Source organism: Hermetia illucens, chromosome 6, assembly GCF_905115235.1.
Source record: "Hermetia illucens chromosome 6, iHerIll2.2.curated.20191125, whole genome shotgun sequence".
In the NCBI taxonomy this organism is placed as follows: domain Eukaryota; kingdom Metazoa; phylum Arthropoda; class Insecta; order Diptera; family Stratiomyidae; genus Hermetia; species Hermetia illucens.
In genome coordinates this window covers 18,950,765-18,971,644 of record NC_051854.1, presented here as the reverse complement: position 1 = coordinate 18,971,644, position 20,880 = coordinate 18,950,765, and the positions used below count along the sequence as shown (strand labels likewise).

The following is a 20,880-nucleotide window of genomic DNA, read 5'->3' as shown; positions in this document are numbered from 1 at the left end:
TTGTAAGCGGTATTGATTCTCACGTATTTTTTTGCAGCTTACCATAACTCTTCACTATTTTTTGGTTTTGCATCCCTGACTCTTTTCTTAACATCTATCCAAAGATGTTCTATAGAATTAAGGTCCGGTGATTGCGCTGGCCACTCAATAACTCTAATGTTATGGGCTCGAAACCAATCATTTGCTCTTTTGAATGTGTGTTTCAAATCATTATCCTGATGGAAGACAAAGCGCAATACCATTTTCTCTTCAGCGTAAAGTAACATAACGGCCTCTAATGTTTGCCCTACATAATAGTAGGCATCCATGTTATTGACGATCCTTACAAGAGATCCAAAAGCATTCCATTAGAAGTGCTTGACCATCTGTGTGGTAAACTTCGCACCAAATTCTTGCTTTGAAAGCCGTCTTACATATTGTTTTCCTTTGCTGGTATCAAATTGGACAATTCTCATCTCATCCGACCATAATATACTGCACCAAATGTTATCTGGTTCGTCTATAAATTTTTTGGCAAACTGAAGCTGTCGTGGAGGCGGCCTTGTCTGATTATGCTTCAGGTTATGGTTGCATAATTCGGCAAGTCCTCACACGACCTCTTCGTGGTGGTCGGTGGAAACCATCTTCGGACGGGCCAGGAGTGTGTAGGGTCGGGCTGGGAGTAGGCTCATCCAACTGACGAGGATCTGCTTGTCTGCAGGTCATGTGTTAGGGGCAAGTAGATCTAGCGGGGGAATGGACCGAAGCAACAGCCCGGGGATCGTCCTTCCTGCACTGGAGAAGGACCACAAGCCAAGGCGGAACAGCACACGTCGAGGGCTGTGTGGTCAATGGGAAGCTTGGTCTTTAGTATGCAAACTCTGAATACCTTGAACACCTTCAGTTTCAAATAAGGCCGGACCAGCCAGAGTGGACGTTCTTCCCGGACTACTCGTGGGACCAAGACATGGACTCAATTTTTAGAAAACCAATTCGACGATAGAAGAAGAGGGGGTGATGCCAGGCGTATCAACGGAGGATGAGCTGCTGGCATCCAGCCAGGAGACAGTAGCCGTCAAGAGCAGTACACTCGGTGCCAGCCGTAGCACCGGTGTGCTGAAACCAACCGTGGGGACCTCCCGAAGCTAGGCGCCAGACGGACTAGTCTGGAATCCACCCTTGTCAAACTGGGTGCAGCGAGTACCAGACATTGTACTCCTAACCCGATACCCTCAACGATGAGGGATCCCTCGAAAGTGAAAACCGACAAGAACGTCGGTCGCCGGAAACCGACTAAGTAGCGAAGGTGCACTGGTGTCCTGCTCAAGAGCTAGTATAAGAAGGCCATGCATATTCTCAGCAAGATTGCTAATAATAAGGAGGCCGATACTGTCGACGTGCGGGATAAAAAGACCTCTCTAAATAGCAGGCGATTGTTGAGGAATACAATAGCAAACGCCTGGCAGACGAGCAGAAGGCGAAGCCCATCGCTTCGAAACACAATCGATCTCAAGATGAGGTCGAGCAAGATCAGAAGCGGAGCAGATTGGGCAAGAACTTAGACGCTAAGCAACATCCGAAGAAAATTGCGCAGCAACAGTCAGCCGACGGCCTACGAACTGCGAAACCCGTCAGCGACGTGACCAGGAGCCACTTACGTGTGGCGCTGGCGGATGGTAATTCCGCTAGCGGCAAACTAGTGCCGGAGGTATAGACTAGTGTTGAGGTCAGGCTGTTGGGATGGTCTTTGAGCAGATCCTGGACAAGGAAGGCAAACACGCGCACGTTATAGCTTGCGTGGACCAGTACTCTAGGGACTTTCTCGGTTCGTGAGTCGCTAAGATCAGCGACGCCTGGGAGGGCGTAAAACTCAAGGTCATCCCTTACGACGAGATTCCCAGGAGACCGTTCGCTCGCATCTGGTTGCCGAAGATTCGCATGGGCAAAGGCAAGGTCGACCAATTCCTGCGTCTTCAAAACCCTAGGATTTCCATGAACGACTGAGTTGTTATCAAGGAGGAGGAACCTCAGACAAATAGCCAACCTTTACTACTCCGAATAAACGAAGAGTACCTAGAGGCACTGGTAAAGGTCGACTGTAAAGTGCGATTCGGAGTCAGGAAAGTTAGGTAAAAGTATTCCGCCTGCAAAACCGGACGACCACTTAGATCCAATCGACGCCGCCAACGAGCTCTTGGCGGATGTGACGATCCGATGGGGGCTAACGAACCCCCCACGCAAGGAGATCATGCTGAGGGTAACGCAGATAAATCTGTAGCGCTCGAAGTGCGCCCCGGCTAATCTGCTTGTCTTCCTCCTAGAAGAAGACATCGACATCGCACTAATATAGGAGCCGTGGGTCGGAGGCGGCCGAACTATCCAAGGGCTCCAAAGCAAATATTTTAATTTATTCCATAGCACAGGAGACGCTGGTCGGGACAGACCTAGAGCATGTATTCTCGCGAGGAAGAGTCTGCACGCTTTTCTGTGTCCGGACCTGAGTTTCAGCGACCAAGTTGTGGTGAAGGTGGAGCACGCGAGGAGGGGGGTAGGCAGAGGACGTGTATATTTCCTCGGTTTACATCGCTCATAGCCGATCAACTCCGCCAGAAGAACTATAACATCTGACAAACACCATAGCAGCAAAGAAAGCCAACCTGTTGATAGGCTGCGACGCCAATGCAAGGCATACGCTTTGGAGCAACTCAGAAATCAACGAGAGTGCAGTCATTCTTTGATTTTATTAGTACTTCAGACTTATCGGTGTGTAACAGGGCAGAGGCCTCCAAACCCTTTAGAGACCCCTAGACGATCGACTGGTGAAAGTTTGGTCAAGATGGAATGAAGATCTCTGCAGGCTTAGGAAACTGACCAGAGAAATCTTCAACATATGCTACAGGCAAAAATATTCGCAGCCATACAAGGACTGCCTGAAGAAGAACAAGTCGGCCATCAGGACCGCCAAGAGGCGGTCTTGGTTGGACTATTGTTAGAACATCGAAAGCACCAGTGAATCCGCGAGGCTCAGTAACATTCTGTTTAAGGAACATAAGAACCCATCCTTTCTTAAAAAGTCGGAAGGCTTCTGGACGGAATCTTCTAGCGAAACCTTGGAGCTGCTAGTTCAAACGCACTTTCCCACCAGCGAAGAGGACTGTGAGTCAGAACCTTGCTTGCAGGCTTTGCTGCCACCCCAGCTGTGCGAGACTATCAAATCGGTAATTACCAATGATAAGATCGACTGAGCTATAAGCAGCTTCTCCCCATATAAATGGCCCATATGGCGTAATGCTAGTCATGCTACAGAAACAGCAGGAAAAGATTGTGCCGTGGCTTGTTGAGATTTACCAGAGCTGCATCTCTTTAAGATACGTACTACAGTCCTGAAGACGCACACGAGTGGCTATCATACCGAAAGCGGGCAGGTGGGGCCATGAGTCCGCCAAGGACTGTCGACCAATCAGCCTGACCTCATTCGTGCGGAAGACCCTAGAGCGCGTCCTGGACATTCACTTAAGGACAATTATGGAGAGAACGCCTTTCTCTAAGTCCCAACATGCGTACCTTAAAGGAAAATTCACAGAAACCGCTCTCCACGAGGTAATTGTCGATGCAGTAAAAGCAGTATACACTAGCTTCCTTCTTGAATATAGAGGGAGCTTTTAACAACATTAGTACCAAGTACAGCGTTAACCGGTATTGGATTGGAGGGGTATCTTACGCATTAGATTATGCCCATGTTAAGTACCAGGATAATCCAGTCGGATCTGGGAGACAACCACTTGACCAGAGCTGCGAAGCACGCTCCAGGGTGGTGCCATCTGACCGGTTCTCTGGTTAATAGTAATGGACGAAATTTAACGAACATTGGACAGCAGCGAAGTGAAGATGGTGGCGTATGCCGACGACTTGGTGATATTAGTACCACGGATATTTCCATCCATTATGACCGATATCATGGAAAGAGCATTGCGAAAGATGTGCCCGTAGGCCGTAAGATGCAGACTCAGCATAAACCCAACCAAAACGGAATTGATGCTATTCACCACCAAGCAAAGAATACCTGAATTCCATCTACCACCAGTATAATAAATCATAATAAAAATTAATGCTGTAAAATAAATCTAAATATATTTCTTAAAATATATTCTCTTGTTACTTTGGTTATTCCTATTATTTCGAACACAGATGTATGCAAAATTCAAAATAAAAGTTCAAATCAGATTTAATATAGAATTTCTTACAAGAAAACAGTCCGACCATGTTCGTTCTGCTCGAAGCTGTGGAAATAATTTATCGTTATTACTATCCAAACTTCAATGCCATTTAGATCGTTAATGCAAAATTTCTTTATTGAAAATTTTGATGGAGAGCTTACTCATAACCTTAACCATTTGCTCAAAATCGACAAGCGATTCTAACAAAGCAAAAATGAATATTGAGTTTTTAGCTTTGAAAGAAATATACTAAGTGTATATTTTGGGGTGACTTTTTAAAAATGTAATAAATGTGGGTTTACTTGGATATAATAAAAATATTCGCAAATCAATATATGTAAGATTATTATACTGTAAGCTTTGTTCTTTATACCATTTCGATAAAAGAATTCTTTCTTTAAAAATAAATATATCTCCTCCATAATATATTCCTCGCAAACGCAGACGAAATCTAAAATTTCACTTGTTCTATTTTCAGCTCTGTAAAATGTGTCAATTGCCAAAAAATTGCATGTCGTGGTCAATCATGCTCAATATGGATACCCAGCCAAAGTGGTTGGGAATGCCAATTATGCAACCAAAGTCAAGAATCAATTTCAAAATCGAGCGAATGGCTCAATCAACAAATAGCTGGAAAATATCTAAACCCATTAAGTGCTCGAAGCGAACCTGCACTTCAACGAAGCGGTTTGTCTCCTCAACCTGGTAAGTTGACATATATACAATTCATTTGAAGAATATTCACCGCAAAGTGAAAATTGTAATTTAGTGATTTTACTTGAACATGGATCCGCTGTCAAAGGCCTCATAAAACCAAATAATTCAACCAAAAACTTTATTAACGAAAATTAATTTATTATCATTTATTTTTAAATTAAAGACTTTCCTCCAATATTATTTAATATAATAGACAACCAATGAGTTGCTTAAAAAGGTAATACTAACGTGAATGGCAAGGAGTCACTATATTATAAATTCCAAGCTCATCTGCTTTATTCGGGGACAAAACTCGGCGATAATTTGAATTCGATTATTAAAAGAACACTTAACTGTAACCTACCTAAAATAAGATACAAGCACTTGGGGGAAACATCGGCTTCACCAAATCCAAACTCAGCAATTGAGCTTCGCGGAAATCATACAGAATAGTTCTGCACTCTTAAATGCATACTTAAGTAGGCACCATGGAAAAAATGAAAAGCTATCAATAATTTTATCAAAGCACTTATTTAGAACATATCGTAGACTCTATCTTATATAAAGAAAAACAGCATTTTGAGTCTTTGGTGACCTTTTCGATCGAGATTTTCGCCCTTCTTTCAAATTTATTTTAGAAATATGATTCAGGCGTTCAATCAGAAATCTTAAACTAATCGGAAAGACATTTTACCGTTACCGACTCGTCTACAAAATCTCACTTCGATAGGTTTCAAACAAAACTAACAGAGAGTCAAGTAAACCTTACAGGCAGACAGCTACCTAGCTAGATAGACTTATTGACAGTTGAAGTTAATGTTAACAAATTTTACACAAAATATTTTAAATAAATTGAAGAAATGTAATCATACATATATTCATGTAAAATGTAATTATATTCTGCAATGAGACGTTGCATCTTTCATGTCATAGTTTGCTTGTATAGGGGTAAAAACGAAAGATTTAAGCGAGCAACCTGATTTTTACGATCCAAGTGCACGTAATCCACCTACTCCAATTGCTTCGCACTGTTTTAATACGGCTCCGATAGCTTCGACCTTCCCGGCGTACCCTCCAACCCAATCTTTGCCCGTCGAACGTGCTTCATCAAGAGAGGCTGCCGTTCCCCCACCGTTGGGATCTCTCCACCGGATTATCAATACCTTCCGGCGCAGTGTACCAGGCAACAGCCGCCTTCATTCCGAGCACTTCTCCTATGCACTCGGGTGGCCCTCTGCTGCAAGTCGCTTCACCGCTTAAGTAACTTTTAGTTACTTAAGGAGAATAAGCCACTCCTTCTGCTGATGAAGTTCTTAATTACATCAGAAGTAAAGCTGGCTTATCTCCGTCGCCTCTTTCGTGCACGAAACTAACGGAGGGTGGCTGCACCGACCGCGAAATTGCATCTTTCAAAATTACGTATCCACATAACTTCGATGCCGTCGCCCTACCCTCCTTTTGGCCCCAAGAGGTATTCATTAAACCTTACCAGCGGAATAAACTACTCGCCGGCCAGCATATGCAACTTTTCAAGTAGCTTAAGTCTTTATTATGAAAATGTGAGAGGCCTACGCACCAAGCTGTCGTGTTTCAATCTTTCTGCCCTGGGTTTCCAACACCATCTCATCTGTGTCACTGAGACGTGGTTGGTTAATAGGATTTTAAGCTCGGAACTTCTTGAGGAGTTCCCTGTCTTTCGCAGAGATCGAGTAGCTTCAGGTAAGTCAGCTGGTGGAGGTGCCTTCATCGCGGTTAAGTCCCTCCTACGAGCTGAATCTATCTTTTCTTCCTCTCCTACTCAGTATGATTGTATCAGATGAAGACGACGGACAAATACTACCACCGCCAAGCACAGAAGAAACAGTCGGTGCAATCCACCGACTTCAAAACCATTAGTCGCCAGGAGCCGATGGAATTACAGTCGAATTGATTAAATATAGGGGCGACGAACTACACCAAGGTGTGGAACAGCGGATCAATGCCTGACGACTGAGAAAGAGGCATTATCTGTCCCATACATAAAAAGGGGGATATCACACAGTGCAAGAATTATATTTTGCTGAATTGCTGAGTACCATCTATAAGATATTCTCCGTTATCTTGCGAAAACTCTATACGGCTGTGAGAGAATTCGGTATCCCGACGAAATTGATAAGACTAACTAGGCTGACCCTAACCAATGCACGAGGCCAGATAAAAGCAGCAGGATCACTCTTGACATCAACAACGGTCTAAGACAAGGGGATCATGCGTCCTCTTCAACCTGACCCTGGAGAAAGTGATTCGCAATGCTCTTCAAGTCCAGCCAACTACTGGCGTACGCTGACAATATTTCCATTATGGTAAGAACAACCCGAGATGTATAGTCTACCTTCATCCAAATCAAGCAGGCGGCGCGAAATCTCGGACTGCACATAAATGAAGGCAAGACAAAGTACATGGTGGCAGATCGTTGAAAACTTCTCCTATCTACGGTCGTAAACCACAACGGATAACAGTTACGACGATGAAATATTTATATTTCAGCTTACAAAAACTGTTTCACCAGAAACGTCTCAACATACTGTACAAGACAATAATCTTGCCAGTCCTCATTTATTGCGCGGAGGCCTGCGTTCTTAGCAAGAAAAATTGCGAACTGTTGACCGCGTTCGAGAGAAGAATCGTCCGAAAAATTGTTGGCCCCCTATATGAAGATGGATGATTCCGTAGCCTACACAACGACGAAATCTGGGAGCGATACCATGACCGTCTGGTTGTGAATAAAATCATCAAATAGTCCGTATGGATGAGGATGATCCAGCCCGAAAAGTCAATAAGGGTAATATCTATGACAGAAAAAGAAGACGAGGCAGACCTTGCCTGAGATGGAACGGTGGCGTACGCCAGGAAGCTTTTCGAGATATCGAATTGATGGACCTCGGCGCAAAACCGGGGTGTCTGGAGTTCCTTATTAAGGCAGGCGTAGAACGAATACTGGTTGTTGCCTCGTTGATGATGATGTTGATGATTGTATCACCTTACGTATTTTCCCTCCCAACTCCAGTCCTTTTATTATATCTTGCGTATACTTCCCTTGCCTCAATCCCCCCTTTCAGTATGATGAATTATTCGACAGTCTCCAACATGTCATGAAGGCTCCTTTCTCAATCTTCTCTTGCTCGTCCTATGTTGCTCCTGATGGTCATCATCCTGCTCTTGAGCTCCAGGTACAATTACCACGCCTCAACTTCCATACTATGCGCAAGCCCTCTAAGCTCAACTTTCGTAAGGGCAACTTTAAGGTTTTTAACTTAACCTACGACCAAACCCTGCTCTTTTTTTATTCCATTCTGTGTGACCTCCTTACTAGCTACCTTTCTTCCTCCCCCAAATCCCTGAGATCCTACCGATTATGGTTCACCCCTGAAATCCATAAAGAACTTCGTCTGAAGCAAGCTACGAGGAAAAAGGTTTTATCTACCAGAAGTCGGTAAACTTTGTCCATTTCAACACTCTGCGATCTTCAGTTATGTCGCTGATAGTTAAGTCTAGGAAGGATTGTCTAGACGCTGTTGAAATTGAATTGGCGCGTTGTAAGTTCAAGCCTTTCTGGACTCACATCCATTACGCCCGCAATACCTCCCAGTTTCCTCCCATTTTCATCAAATTCTCTGGCTCCGCTGATGCCTCTCCTGTGATATACTTTGCAACTACTTTTCATCGATATATAACTCCTCTCCCTTTCCTTCCTCTCTCCCCTGTATTACAGCTTGCTCCGAATTTCCTGCCTTTCCCCTCCCTCCATTCCTTCTTTGATGGAGTACCGCATCGATAACCTTGATGCCAATATCGGACCCAGCGCCGATGGTCTTCCCAACTTCTTCCTGATTAAAATCCTTAAGTTCATTTCCCTTCCTCTTTGCATTATTTTCAATAAGAGTTTCGAAGAGTGTCATTTTCCCAGCCTGTAGAAAGAAGCCCTTATTTTTCCCATATACAAGGGCGGTGATCATACTCCTGCTGAGAATTGCAGCAATATTTCGCTCCTCTCATCCTGCACCAAGATCCTCGAAATATACTTCAATGACTGGTTGACCACCCACTTCGACTACCTTATAGCTAAGGAGCAGCATTCATTGCTACCAATCTTCTGGACTTCACCAAATTTGTGGCCAAATGCCTCTACTCTAGGTAGGAAGTCCACATCATTTACACGGACTTTTCTAAGGCCTTCGATTCAGTTAACCACAAGATACTATTGTCGAAACTCGCCTCTCTCAACATTCCTCCATCATGTAATAGGTGATGGAGGAATGTGTTGGCTTGTTTCTAAAATGTCATATTGCGTGCCTGTACTGATTTCACCACGGTCCAAGCATTCATAATGCTTTTTAACTCAATCGTGGGAAGTATCCTTGAGTATTGTTCCGTGACTTGGTCCCCTTTCTGTAATTATGATTGCCTTGCCCAATATGAACCTCTCCCGTGTTGATTATCCCGCCACCACAATGTAGAATCCTCCTCAATTTTTGCACCCTCTTCCACCTATCCACCGGGGTAATGGACTGCTCCGCCTCTACACTGACTTTTTCGGTGTGCCATTCGCGGAGTTCCAAGTCTATTTCCATTCCCCGATCCCGAGACTATGCCGGAGTTATAATGCACTACAGCTTGATCCCGTGGACTCCTTTTTGCACTTTACGATCTTTGCTTTTTTTCTCCTTCTGAGGGCAACACGTAATTCCATTTTTTTCTGTTTATTGTCCGTTTAATACATAAATAAATAAGAGTGAAAACGAAAGATTTAAGCGAGCAGCCTGATTTTTCCGGTTCAAATGAAATATTTGAATCGGAAAAATCAGGTTGCTCGCTTAAATCTTTTGTTTTTACCCTTATACAAGCAAAATGCAACATGAAAGATGCGGCGCCCCATTGCAGAATGCAATTCTAAATATGCTATATCGTGCAATTTTGAAACTGACTGCTCAAGTTGTATTAACATATATTGTGAGGTGAATGCATGCAAACCCCTAAATAATTAAAAATGAATTTATAATACATTTTATCATACTGTCACTTGCTATGTCCGCGGCATTCAATTATTTGTCATATCAATCTCCCATTCTTTGCAAGATTTTGTGTAAAACAAAACCCTTCTAAAGTAACAACATGATTTATCAGGGAACATAAACATATGTAAAAAGGGAATGCATTTTTTTGTTGTTTCAGAGTATTGTCATGTGGGGTTCCAAATGAAAGGGCTCAATTAACACTTTCTAGAACTGGCCTAAGGCTGTTAATATGCATCAGCTGGAAGTTAATGGAGTTAAGAGTCCAAAGTGTACATACCATAAAGTGGAACAGGTTTCGTCCTCAGAACTTATTCGGGCTAAAAATCTGTAAAAGAAAACAATGATATATGAATCAAAATACATCCCATTCCGGTTTCTCCTTAAAAATTAAATTAAATGAATAACGGAATATTAATATATAATCAAAAATTAAATTATCTACAAAAAATCGTTGGATTTGAGTTGTGTTACTTAATTTAGCAAATTTGTAACTTCATGCATAATTAAATGTCGCTATTCTAATTTTCCTCTTCTTCAACAGCCTTTGTCTTATTGTTCTTCAAATTACCCATGCAGGGTATCAAGCCACCGTTGTCTTGGGCGTTTCGATTTTCAAACCAATTTTGATAAGTGAGTTAAAGTCAGCTCGAATTACATGTCAATACCATCCACGATCGGTGCACTCCCATATTGATCACGTATATTCTCGTTTGAGATATGATCACGGTGTCTAACGCTACTGGTTCAACGCAACATCTTCGTCTCCATTACCGTGAGGTTCTTTTTCTTTTATAGTCAGCTAACACTCACAACCGTAGATACGTGTAACAATCTCCCTAAGAAAAACAAAGAGGAGTGACGAGAGAGCGTGACCTTCATGAACATCAACAAAGGCACGAGGCAGTTTAATGTACCGGCCAAGCTTTGAACTTAACCCAACGCACCAGTTCTTTTAGCACTTGGTGTTGATATAGAGCGTACCACATGGCAGTGTGCGGCACACAGTCCAACCCATTTTCTAGATCCAGAAATGTTATGGAAATATGGCGACATTTCTCAAAGTGTTTCTCCATGAGTATCGACGCAGCGTGTATAACTTCAGCAGTTCTCAAATCGTAAACAAACCCGGTTTGATTCACGGTTATTTGAACAATATCGTGAATACGATTGCCAAGATTGCACTCAAAAATTTTCATGGTATGGGACTGTAACTAGATCGGACTTAAATTTTAACATTCTTCTGGATTACCTTTATTTTTACATATTGAAACTATGGTATTTCAATGCCAGTCAGATGGTGTTCTACCCTCCTGGATAACCCGATTGAAGGAGTCATTGGTTGGTCACACAGTGTTGGCTCCCAGCTGTTGGCTTTTCAGAGTTCAGATGCGATGTCGACAGGTTCCGTTGCTTTCCCCAATTTCATTCGTTTGATTGTTTCCTCATCTTCAGTGCCAAGGTCCTCTCCGGAAACGGATTGATTAAGGACCACAATCAGACCATCTCCATGACTGGCAGAGTGGTACTGATTTACACTGAGTGCAGACTCAGCATTGATACAGCGAATGAGAGGCTTACCTAATACCTTTGCTCCAACTAAGGGGAACTGCGCCCTAATTGTACAACATAGCTTCACGCATGACCACCCCCACAAGAAGTTCTACCTGTCTTTTTATCACAACCATAAACCTGCTGCAATATATACTCTCAGTGGACTATCCTATGGAAGTGGATAACCTTCCGTGAGACTTCTTGACAAGAGCCACTTCAGGAAGCGAAGGATGGACAAATTCTTCGGCTGAAATCAGAGTACCGTTCTTGTCATTAACGCAACAGAATTGCCATAAGCCGATATAAATTCCTCTCGAGCATCCTGTTTATCATCAATACCAATCAACCGCTCTGGTAACAATTATGCTTTCTTTGCTTTCCGGTTCGTATTCTTGGTCTAAGGGTAGTATACGTCCCAGGGCGAAACGTGGATTGGTACCCACGATGGAGCATAAAACCTGGGAAATGCCTGCTGAACTAACATCAACAATTCTACTAGCAAACCCAATCTCCATCTCCACGTGGTGACCGCTGGGAGTTCTTTCTTAACGAAAAGCTGCAGATGGAGAAGGATAAAGGCGAGTCTCCCGCGCCTAAAAACGGGACAAATTGTACCAACTGGTCCTCCAGGTCGGGGATTGGGTAGGGCTACATGGAAAACAACTTGTTACGAAGCCACGAAAGGAGCCTCGGACAGGACTCATTACACAACGACGAACCCGGCAACGACAACGGAATAACGATCTGCGCATTTTCTCATGGAAAGTGCGCTCCCTGTACAGCGATGGAGCCACAAAGTTGCTAGTGGATACCCTGTCCCAATATAGGGTTAATGTAACAGCGTTACAGGAGAAGCGTTGGACAGGGACCGGTTTCCTGGAGAAAAGCCACTACACCATATATTATAGCGGCCATCCAGTAAAACTTGTGCTCGGAGTAGGTTTCTTAGTCAGCCAAAAAATGAAATATGCTATTACCGGCTTTAAAAACATAAGCGAACAGTTATGCACTCTGCGCTTGCGAAGCAAATTTAGAAATATAGGCCTCATTAACGTTCACACAACTACAGAGGGGGCTACAGGGTCAGAGAAGGATACCTTATAGGAGGGAGTAGAACGAACCCTCGAAGCCTGTCCCGCATATGATATCAAAATCATACTCAAGTTGGGACGGAGCCCGTATTCAGGCGATACGTTGACTCCCATAGCTTACACCAAAATACAAATAATAACGGTCTGCGGATTATTCAATTAGCAGTGTCACCCGAAATGGTTGTTGGAACTACCTGGTTTGCGCGGAAAGCGGTCCACAAACAAACGTGGGCCTCCCCAGAGGGGACTACTTTCAACAAAATTGACCACGTGTTGATCGAACGACGCCACCTCTCAGCCTTGATGAACGTCAGAATATATAGGGGGCCAATATAGATGCGGATCACTATCTCATTGGCATGGTGCTCCGAGCTCGAATAAAAATACCACCCAGGTTCCTCTCTGACAATCAGGTGAGGACTAACACTGAAGCCATCCACAATACAGCCCTCCGCAACATCTATAAGAGGAAAATGGATGCCGCAATAACCGCAGTTAACAAAGGTCCTGGAGATGAAGCATCAACAAATTATCTTTACAATTACCTGAAGAATGTTATCATAAATACGGTCACAAACGAACGGCTGGCTTGACGATGAAGGTAAACTAGTAACGGAATGAAGAATGCCGCATACCGAGTAATGTTGCATTCTCAAAGGATGCGGGCACGCGAGGACACTTATCAAGAACTTAGCGCGGGAACTTTGATGAGTGACAGGATTCTACCCAAATACGATGCGTTGCTGTATTGCCCCTATTAGGTCACGCTTCGCTGAACGAAAGGCACGTTGTTGAATAGCCATTTGGTATATCAGTCCTTTTAATCAAGACCGATATTCTTTCTACTTTCTTGCTGTGCATAGTGACAAGTTAAGGGAGATCAGAACTGCACAAGATCGGCATCGAGGAGAGAGCCGTTTTTAAAACACTGAAGCTAAAAACAGTTTCTTCAGAGCAGAAAAAAACTAAAGTTTCCCTGTTCTACTCTTTGGTTACATAATTGTTGGTTGGGGTGTGCCTTATTTGGTGCGAATAAACTATACCGTATTCCTGTTATCCTTGTTACTTCTTTGAATCCTAACCTGCTGCCTGTTTATTATATCATGTGTCTACTTTCTAGTCATTTCCAGTTCTTCCCGCAAAGGTGTTTCTAAATATCCTCTTGAATGTTGCGTCGCGAAAATAACCATGCCCGTCTTTCATCTCTTTTATGGGAGTGTGGAAGGGAAACTCCTTCCATTGAGGGACCAACTTTTTCCGATCAACGCGTTCATCATATTAGGCTTTCAAGGTTCCACGCTCTTCCTTTATGTAATTATAATCACAATATCAGCATCCTTGAACATCGGCGAGTTGGAGGTCCCGCCAACTGAAGACGACGGACAAATACTGCCACCACCAAGTTTAGGAGAAACAGTCCGTGCAATTCATCGGCTTGAAAATCATAAGTCGCCAGGAGCCGATGGAATTACAGCCGAATTGGTTAAATATGGAGGCGACCAGTTACACCAAGTGGTTCATCAACTTGTGCTCAAGGTATGGGACAGCGAATCAATGCCTGACGATTGGCAACGAGGCATTATCTGTCTCATACATAAAAAGGGAGATAGCATACAGTGCAGCAATTATAGAGGTATCACGTTGCTGAGTACCATCTATAATATATTCTCCACTATCTTGCTAGGTCGGATAGCCCCAGAACCCAGAAAATCATTGGGCCATTCCAAAGAGGCTTCACTCCAGGTAAATCAGCAGCAGATCAGATTTTCTCTCTGCGGCAAGCGGTGAAAAAACTGCTGGAATATGGACATCAGTTGCACCATCTCTTCATCGACTTTAAAGCCACTTATGATAGCATAGCCAGGATAAAACTGTACACGGCCATGAGAGAATTCGGTATCCCGACGAAATTGATAAGACTGACTAGACTGACCCTGACCAATGTGCGAGGCCAGATGAAAGCAACAAGATCACTCTCAAGACCATTCGACCTCAACAGCGGTCTACGACAACAGGATGCCCTATCATGCGTCCTCTTTAACCTGACTCTAGAGAAAGTGATTCGGGATGCTGAGGTAAATGCAAGAGGTACGATCCTCTTTAAGTCCATCCAACTACTGGCCTCTGCTGACGATATGGATATCATGGGAAGAACCATCCGAGACGTACAAGCTGCCTTCATTCAGATCTTGCAGGCAGGACGAGATCACGGGCTGCACATTAATGAAGGCAAGACAATATATATCATGGCAGCGTTAGCACCAAGAACCAACCAACCAACAACATCAAACCGCACTGCTGAAACGGGAAGAATAAAAGTAGGAGACTACAATTTTGAGACCGTTGATAATTTCTCCTATCTAGGATCGAAAATCACAACTGATAACAGCTACGATAATGAAATTTGCGCACGGTTGTTGGCACCCAACAGAGCCTATTTCAGCCTACAGAAACTGTTCCGCTCGAAACGTCTCACCACCACTGTGCAAGACAATGATCTTGCCAATCCTCATGTATTTCTCGGAGACTTGGGTTCTTAGCAAGAAAAATTGTAATTTTTTGACCGCGTTCGAGAGAAGAATGCTTTCGAAGAATTTTGGACCCCCTATATGAGAATGGACGATTCCGTAGCCTACATATCGACGAAATCTATGTTGTGGATAAAATCCGGCTCAATAGGTTACGATGCGTGGATCTCCTAATCCGTATGGATGAGGATGATCCAGCCCGGAAAGTCTATAAGGGTAATATCTATGGTAGAAAAAGAAGACGAGGCAGATCCTGCCTAAGATGGAGCGATAGCGTAGGCCAGGACGCCAGACAGCTTTTTGGGATATCGAATTGGTGAACCTCGGCGCAAAACTGGGATGTCTGGAGTTCGTTATTAAGGCAGGCCTAGACCGGATACCGGTTGTTGCGCCGTTGATGATGATGATGATAGACCAGATACCGAAGATGTCGCAGAACGCAATATTTTTCAGAAGAGTATACCGGTTCTTAACTCCACCACGGTTCTTAACCATGTCACATCCGAAGTTCCTACTTTTGTGGTTAAAATGACTAGTCACCGTAACATACGGACTGTTCCTCCAAACAGAAGAAAAATCATTTCGACCATCAATGCACTCAAAGGGAGTAAAGTTGCTCCATAGAGTTATTTATTGCAAATTTGTCACCTCAACTCCTACGGAAATCTTGCGAATTTCAGGGATTTCTCAGAGAGCGGAAGAAGGAGATGATCGTTAAGATTTCAAAGTAGGGTACCCGTTTTGAATGTAAAAATTGGAGAGGTATCTATGTGCTCCTTGTCGTTCCAAAATTGATAGACAAAATACTCATGGAATGAGAGCAGTTGGTTTTTTCTCCCTATCCTCTTGCATTGTCCACTTTAACATCCTACGGTTCATTTGGGAACAATGCGCGGAATTTAAATCCGCTCCACCTGCTTTGCATTAATTTCAAGAAAGCTTTGGACAGTGTGAACAGTGTCTGTATCTGGAGCAATCTACGCATAAGAGGCATTCCAGAGAATCTAAAAACTATTATTAGAGCGACATATGATGGCGCAAAATGTCACGTGCTGCACCGGAAGATTTTGAGGCCTAAAGCGGAGTTCGCCAGGGTTGCATCTTGTCACCGATGTTATTTCTTCCTTCTATCCTCGACGTTCTTCATGAATTCGATGAGCTCTGACATTTTTCCTTAAACACCTCGACTACCCAGATGACATCTATTTGCTTTGTCAGCAGATCATGGACCTTGGTCAAATGGCCCTGGAGTTGAAATGCCTAGAGTTGTATTGAAGATAAACGACAACACTAGTGGATCATAGTACTCTCCCTATCTGCATCAATGGACAGAGAATGAAAGCCGTTGATCAATTTGAATATGTAGGAATCGACGTTTCTGACGACGATGTCGCCCCGTGTTACTCGAGACATCAATAGGGCAAGATTCGCTTTCGCTGCTTTATTTAAAATCGGGAAATGCAGTTACCTCAGAATCAACATCAACTTGAGACTGCTACCTGCTAGTGTTCTTTCTGTATGGGAGTAGGACATGGAAAGTGGACTCCAATGTTACCTACAAGCTTCAAGCTTTCATCAACACCTACCAGGGTCGTATCATCGGGGTATGTTAACCTGGCACTATCTCAAATGAAGCACTTGTTCGGCGCACACGCCTGGCACCCGTACGCATTGTGATCAGAAGGCGGAAGTGAAAATGGATAGATAAAACGTTAAGGAGGCGATAGTTGTGGGCTATGCCATACAGTGGATGACCATCGAGTGGAACACAGGACACTTGGCGCAGAACAGTGGGGAAGAAGGGCAGGGATTCTAGGAAACCGTGAGGGATCTCAAGCGTATTTCAGGTAACCGGGAATGATGGTTGAGGTGTGATTGACGTGCTATACTCCACCAAGGCATATATAGTTGCCTCAAGTCAAAATGCTATTCCTTCTATGAAGACAGATATTCGCAGTTATCTTATTGCTTTTGTTGAGAGCTGCCCGAAACAAAGAGGAGTCTGGCGCGATACTGATGATGCCCTCAAGAAGTATATTGTGTCAGCGGGTAGCCCATGGGACTCTGCATGGCCCGCACTATTGTTGAGTATGACATACAACGTTATACCCAGCTCCCAACATGTCACGGAAATGGATAACGCTAAAGATGGCATTGGTTGTAGGTACAAATAATATTTTTCACTACAAAGTACCGCAAGAGAAATTAAATTTTTATCAATATTGCAAACCACATCGTCCATTGTTAAATTACTAAATATGCAGGAGTGATGAGGGCGCAGGGTGAAATTTTAAGCAGGTTTCGTTTGTACGAAAGAGGTGTGTGAATACTCCTAGGTTGAAGAAAGAAAGGCGGAAAGAGGTGACACTCATTAGTTGCGGATTTTTCCAGGAGATCCGGAATATAGGTATGGAACGAAATAGCTTAAGCAACAGGGATAATATAGAGACTCGCATAATTTTCACCCAGGGCTTGGATTCTCTATACGGCGCTGCACTCCTGTCTTCTATGATGTGTACCATTCTTGATTGTATTGGACCATATATTGGTATCGTCTGATTAAAAGCAAAAATGCGTTTCAAAATGAGTTCCCCTCTTAAGATATTTCAAAATAAATTTAAAGTACCAGTATCATATCTAGAGAGACACTGTGAATCCCCTTTAAAGTATCTTATTTCTCTGAAAACAGAATTAACAATGAATGCTAAAAATTACATATTAAACGACCAATGACTCTCAAGATATTCTGTTTAACCTACTGAACTTCTTCAATACTTGTTTTTACCTAATCAAGATTCAAACAATGAAAATAATATCTACTTAAGGTATCCAGGTAATTGTTTGTAACTGAATATGATTAACAATAAACACATAGCACCACTATGTAGGTAGGTTATCCGAGAATCTACTAACTTTTCTCGGTATACCTGAATTAATTTACATCTGAATCATAAATATCGCGAGAATGTCTACTGAAAGCTTTTGCAATTGATACCAACCAAAATATCTTTTCAAAATTTCTGAAATAATATTGATTGAAGTCATGCCAGTTAATCAAATCTTTACTATTCTTTTAATTTCAGAGTTAGATAGACAAAGCGATGCTGCCTCGTCATATTATGGCGAACAAAAAGAAAGGGTTCGGGAGATGATCGAGGAGACCCTTGCTGAGATGCTTGGCGGGTCTTTGGATAATATATCCGTAAATCAACTTTATAAAAGTCGCCAATGTAAGTAGCTTTCCGTTTTCTATATTTTCAATGAGCTGATGCTATATTTTGAAAAAGCTTGAAGTAAATAATAGCAACTTTCGCAAAACAGTAGATATTTGACTAATAGAAAAGCTTATTCCAGATAAACTAAATAAATTAGAAGAGTTTTATTAAACTGCGAAGCTGGTGATGTTTCGTTATTTCGCGGTTATAAATCTCATTGGAATGTCCCATTTCGGAAAAATTCAAATTACTCGTAAAACTTTTATAAATCACTCGCAGATCCTACTCTGCATTCTTCAAATAAATTTCACTTCCATCATGAAACAAGGAAATTTCCCTCAAACCGCATTTTTAACCCTCACACTGCCATTCCACATATAGTTTTTTGTCGTATAATTGCAGACCTTGAGCTATTTTGCAAATATCATTCGCTTTTAAGTAATAAATTACATCGTCTGGAAAGGTCGATGCTGCTGTCCCCGTCACTAAAGGGTGAGTTTTCGCATCTCATTTTTCACATCTTACCGCCCATATCTGCATTTTTGCATCGTTCATACGTGTATCCATCATTGTGAAAATTTGGAGCAAATTTGCATGTTTTGCTCTACAGTCGAAAGCCTCGTTGCACTTTCAGATAAATAATGGTGTTTTTAGGTGCATGTTGCAGCCAAGCTGACATGGTCAGATGATGTCATTAATCTTTTCTAACTGAGAACTTTTTCGCTTGGTAGATTGAGGAAATAGATAGTGGCTGAGTGTTATCATTTTGTCTTGCAAAACAGGGCAAAACTATGCCGCTAGATGTGTTTGATTGCATGTTAGCTAACAAGAGATATGAGTGATAAGATATAATAGTTTTCAGATAATTGACATTTATTGATCAAAGGGGAAGAGATAATCTTACAACAATGAAAGTAGGAAAACTAATGTATTAAAGTGAAAGTGCTAAGCCTTTACAAAAGAAGGCAGATAAAGTGATTATCCCAACGACTCTATATATAATTTGCGATTAAATATCAGATTTTCCAGTTAAATATCACGATAACGTTCCGTTCTTTTATTATAATTTTAAAATACACTGACGCCCGAGCTAACTGCTCCTTAGTGATTAGTTTGGAAAAAAACTCAAAAAAATAAGCAAAACTTTATAAATTCATTTAAAATTTAATATTAAAATTTAAATTTAAAATTTGTTATTTGAATACATCTCTAAAGGAAATATAACTCTAGCAATTTGTATATAAAGATACAATGGAAATGAAAAGGTGGCCTATGTGAATTATGAAAAGGTTGAAGTTGATCGTAGTCTCATAATAATCCAAGTGTTTTTCGGAATGAAAATTAAGCTCCCTAACTTTTTCTTCGTTTCTTTTTTTTCACTCATCATCGACTTGTTTCTTAATTATGGAGATTTTCCGTATTTTACAAAACCTCTAAAATAAATGCCCTAAAATTCCGAAATATAATGGCAAAATGCCTCAATTTGATCCCTGTAACGTCTGGATTGCTTGTTAGGTTTCCCTCCTGTGCCGTAACTTTTCCTCCGCCTTTTTCCCTTATGACTGTATTACCCTACGTATCTATTCGCCGAATACACGTCCGTTTGTTATTTCCTGTGTACATTTCTTCTGTCCTAGCCCCTCTCATATGTAGAAAGGATTTTTTCTAAAAATGACCCAAATTTCTATCTGTAGTTTTCCCCTCGCTCTCCTCCTTTGTTTATGGAGACTACATTCCCGGTGCTTCATTAGTCACCAATGAGTCCTTCCAACATTCCTTTCCCTTTTGAGTCTTCATGAATACCTGAGCGGCACTTCAGTTCAATCCTGACAGAAACCACTTAAACCGCATCCTTCATGTTATCCCTTTCAATCTGCCTGTGTAATGCTTTTCCCAATTTTAAGATGCAGCTCCCTGTGTCACACCTGATGTTTAGCAGCTTGCTTCTGGATCCGATGCGGACTCCTATGTTGCTCGCAAGCCTATTAAATTCAAATTTCGGAGGGACAGCTTGGAAGGTTCAGCCCTGCCGACTGTTAACTGCAAGCTCATCCTTACTTTCTTAACATCCGACCAAACAATCGACTCCTATTATAGTATTCTATCTAACCTACTTCCTTGTAACGTTCTTTCTTCCCCAAGTCTCCGCGCTCTTATCCATCCTGGTTCATATTGCTTGTTGTTCGTCGATGGGGAGCGACAGATTAGGAGAAACTTTGGTCACTCACTTGGTTATTTGACTCCAAACGAAAAAGGGTGAGAAACTCGAAAGCCGCACCGCACAAGACTTCAGTTGACGATGTGATCCATCTTGGATCTTCCCTCTTGATCGCGGCACTCGGGTGTTGAGTTTCGCGGCGCCGCGCATGTGATTGAGCCGGTATATTTTTTATTTTTCATTTTGAACTCCGCGTTCGTTGTGTTTACTTCATGCGATTTTTGTTAATGACATAAAAGGGACTGAATGATCCGAAAGTACCCCCACATACCCCAGCCTGCCTATCAGAGAGGCTTAGAAGTGAGTTACAAGTTGTGAGTCGAACACGGTT

At 42.4% G+C, this 20,880-nt stretch overlaps 1 protein-coding gene across 2 annotated transcripts in view; it reads left to right on the top strand.

Moving 5' to 3' along the window:
• The window catches only part of LOC119659327 (mucin-16-like), a 273,395-nt gene that overhangs the window by 95,072 nt on the left and 157,443 nt on the right, over positions 1-20,880 (top strand). Inside the window, exons 4-6 of one of the 2 annotated variants that reach the window (XM_038067360.1) lie at positions 4,675-4,901; positions 18,200-18,346; positions 18,734-18,823. In XM_038067360.1, coding sequence (XP_037923288.1) covers positions 4,675-4,901; positions 18,200-18,346; positions 18,734-18,823 — 464 coding nt within the window. The remainder of the gene's footprint in view (positions 1-4,674; positions 4,902-18,199; positions 18,347-18,733; positions 18,824-20,880) is intronic. The other variant, XM_038067361.1, reaches the window with a different exon arrangement.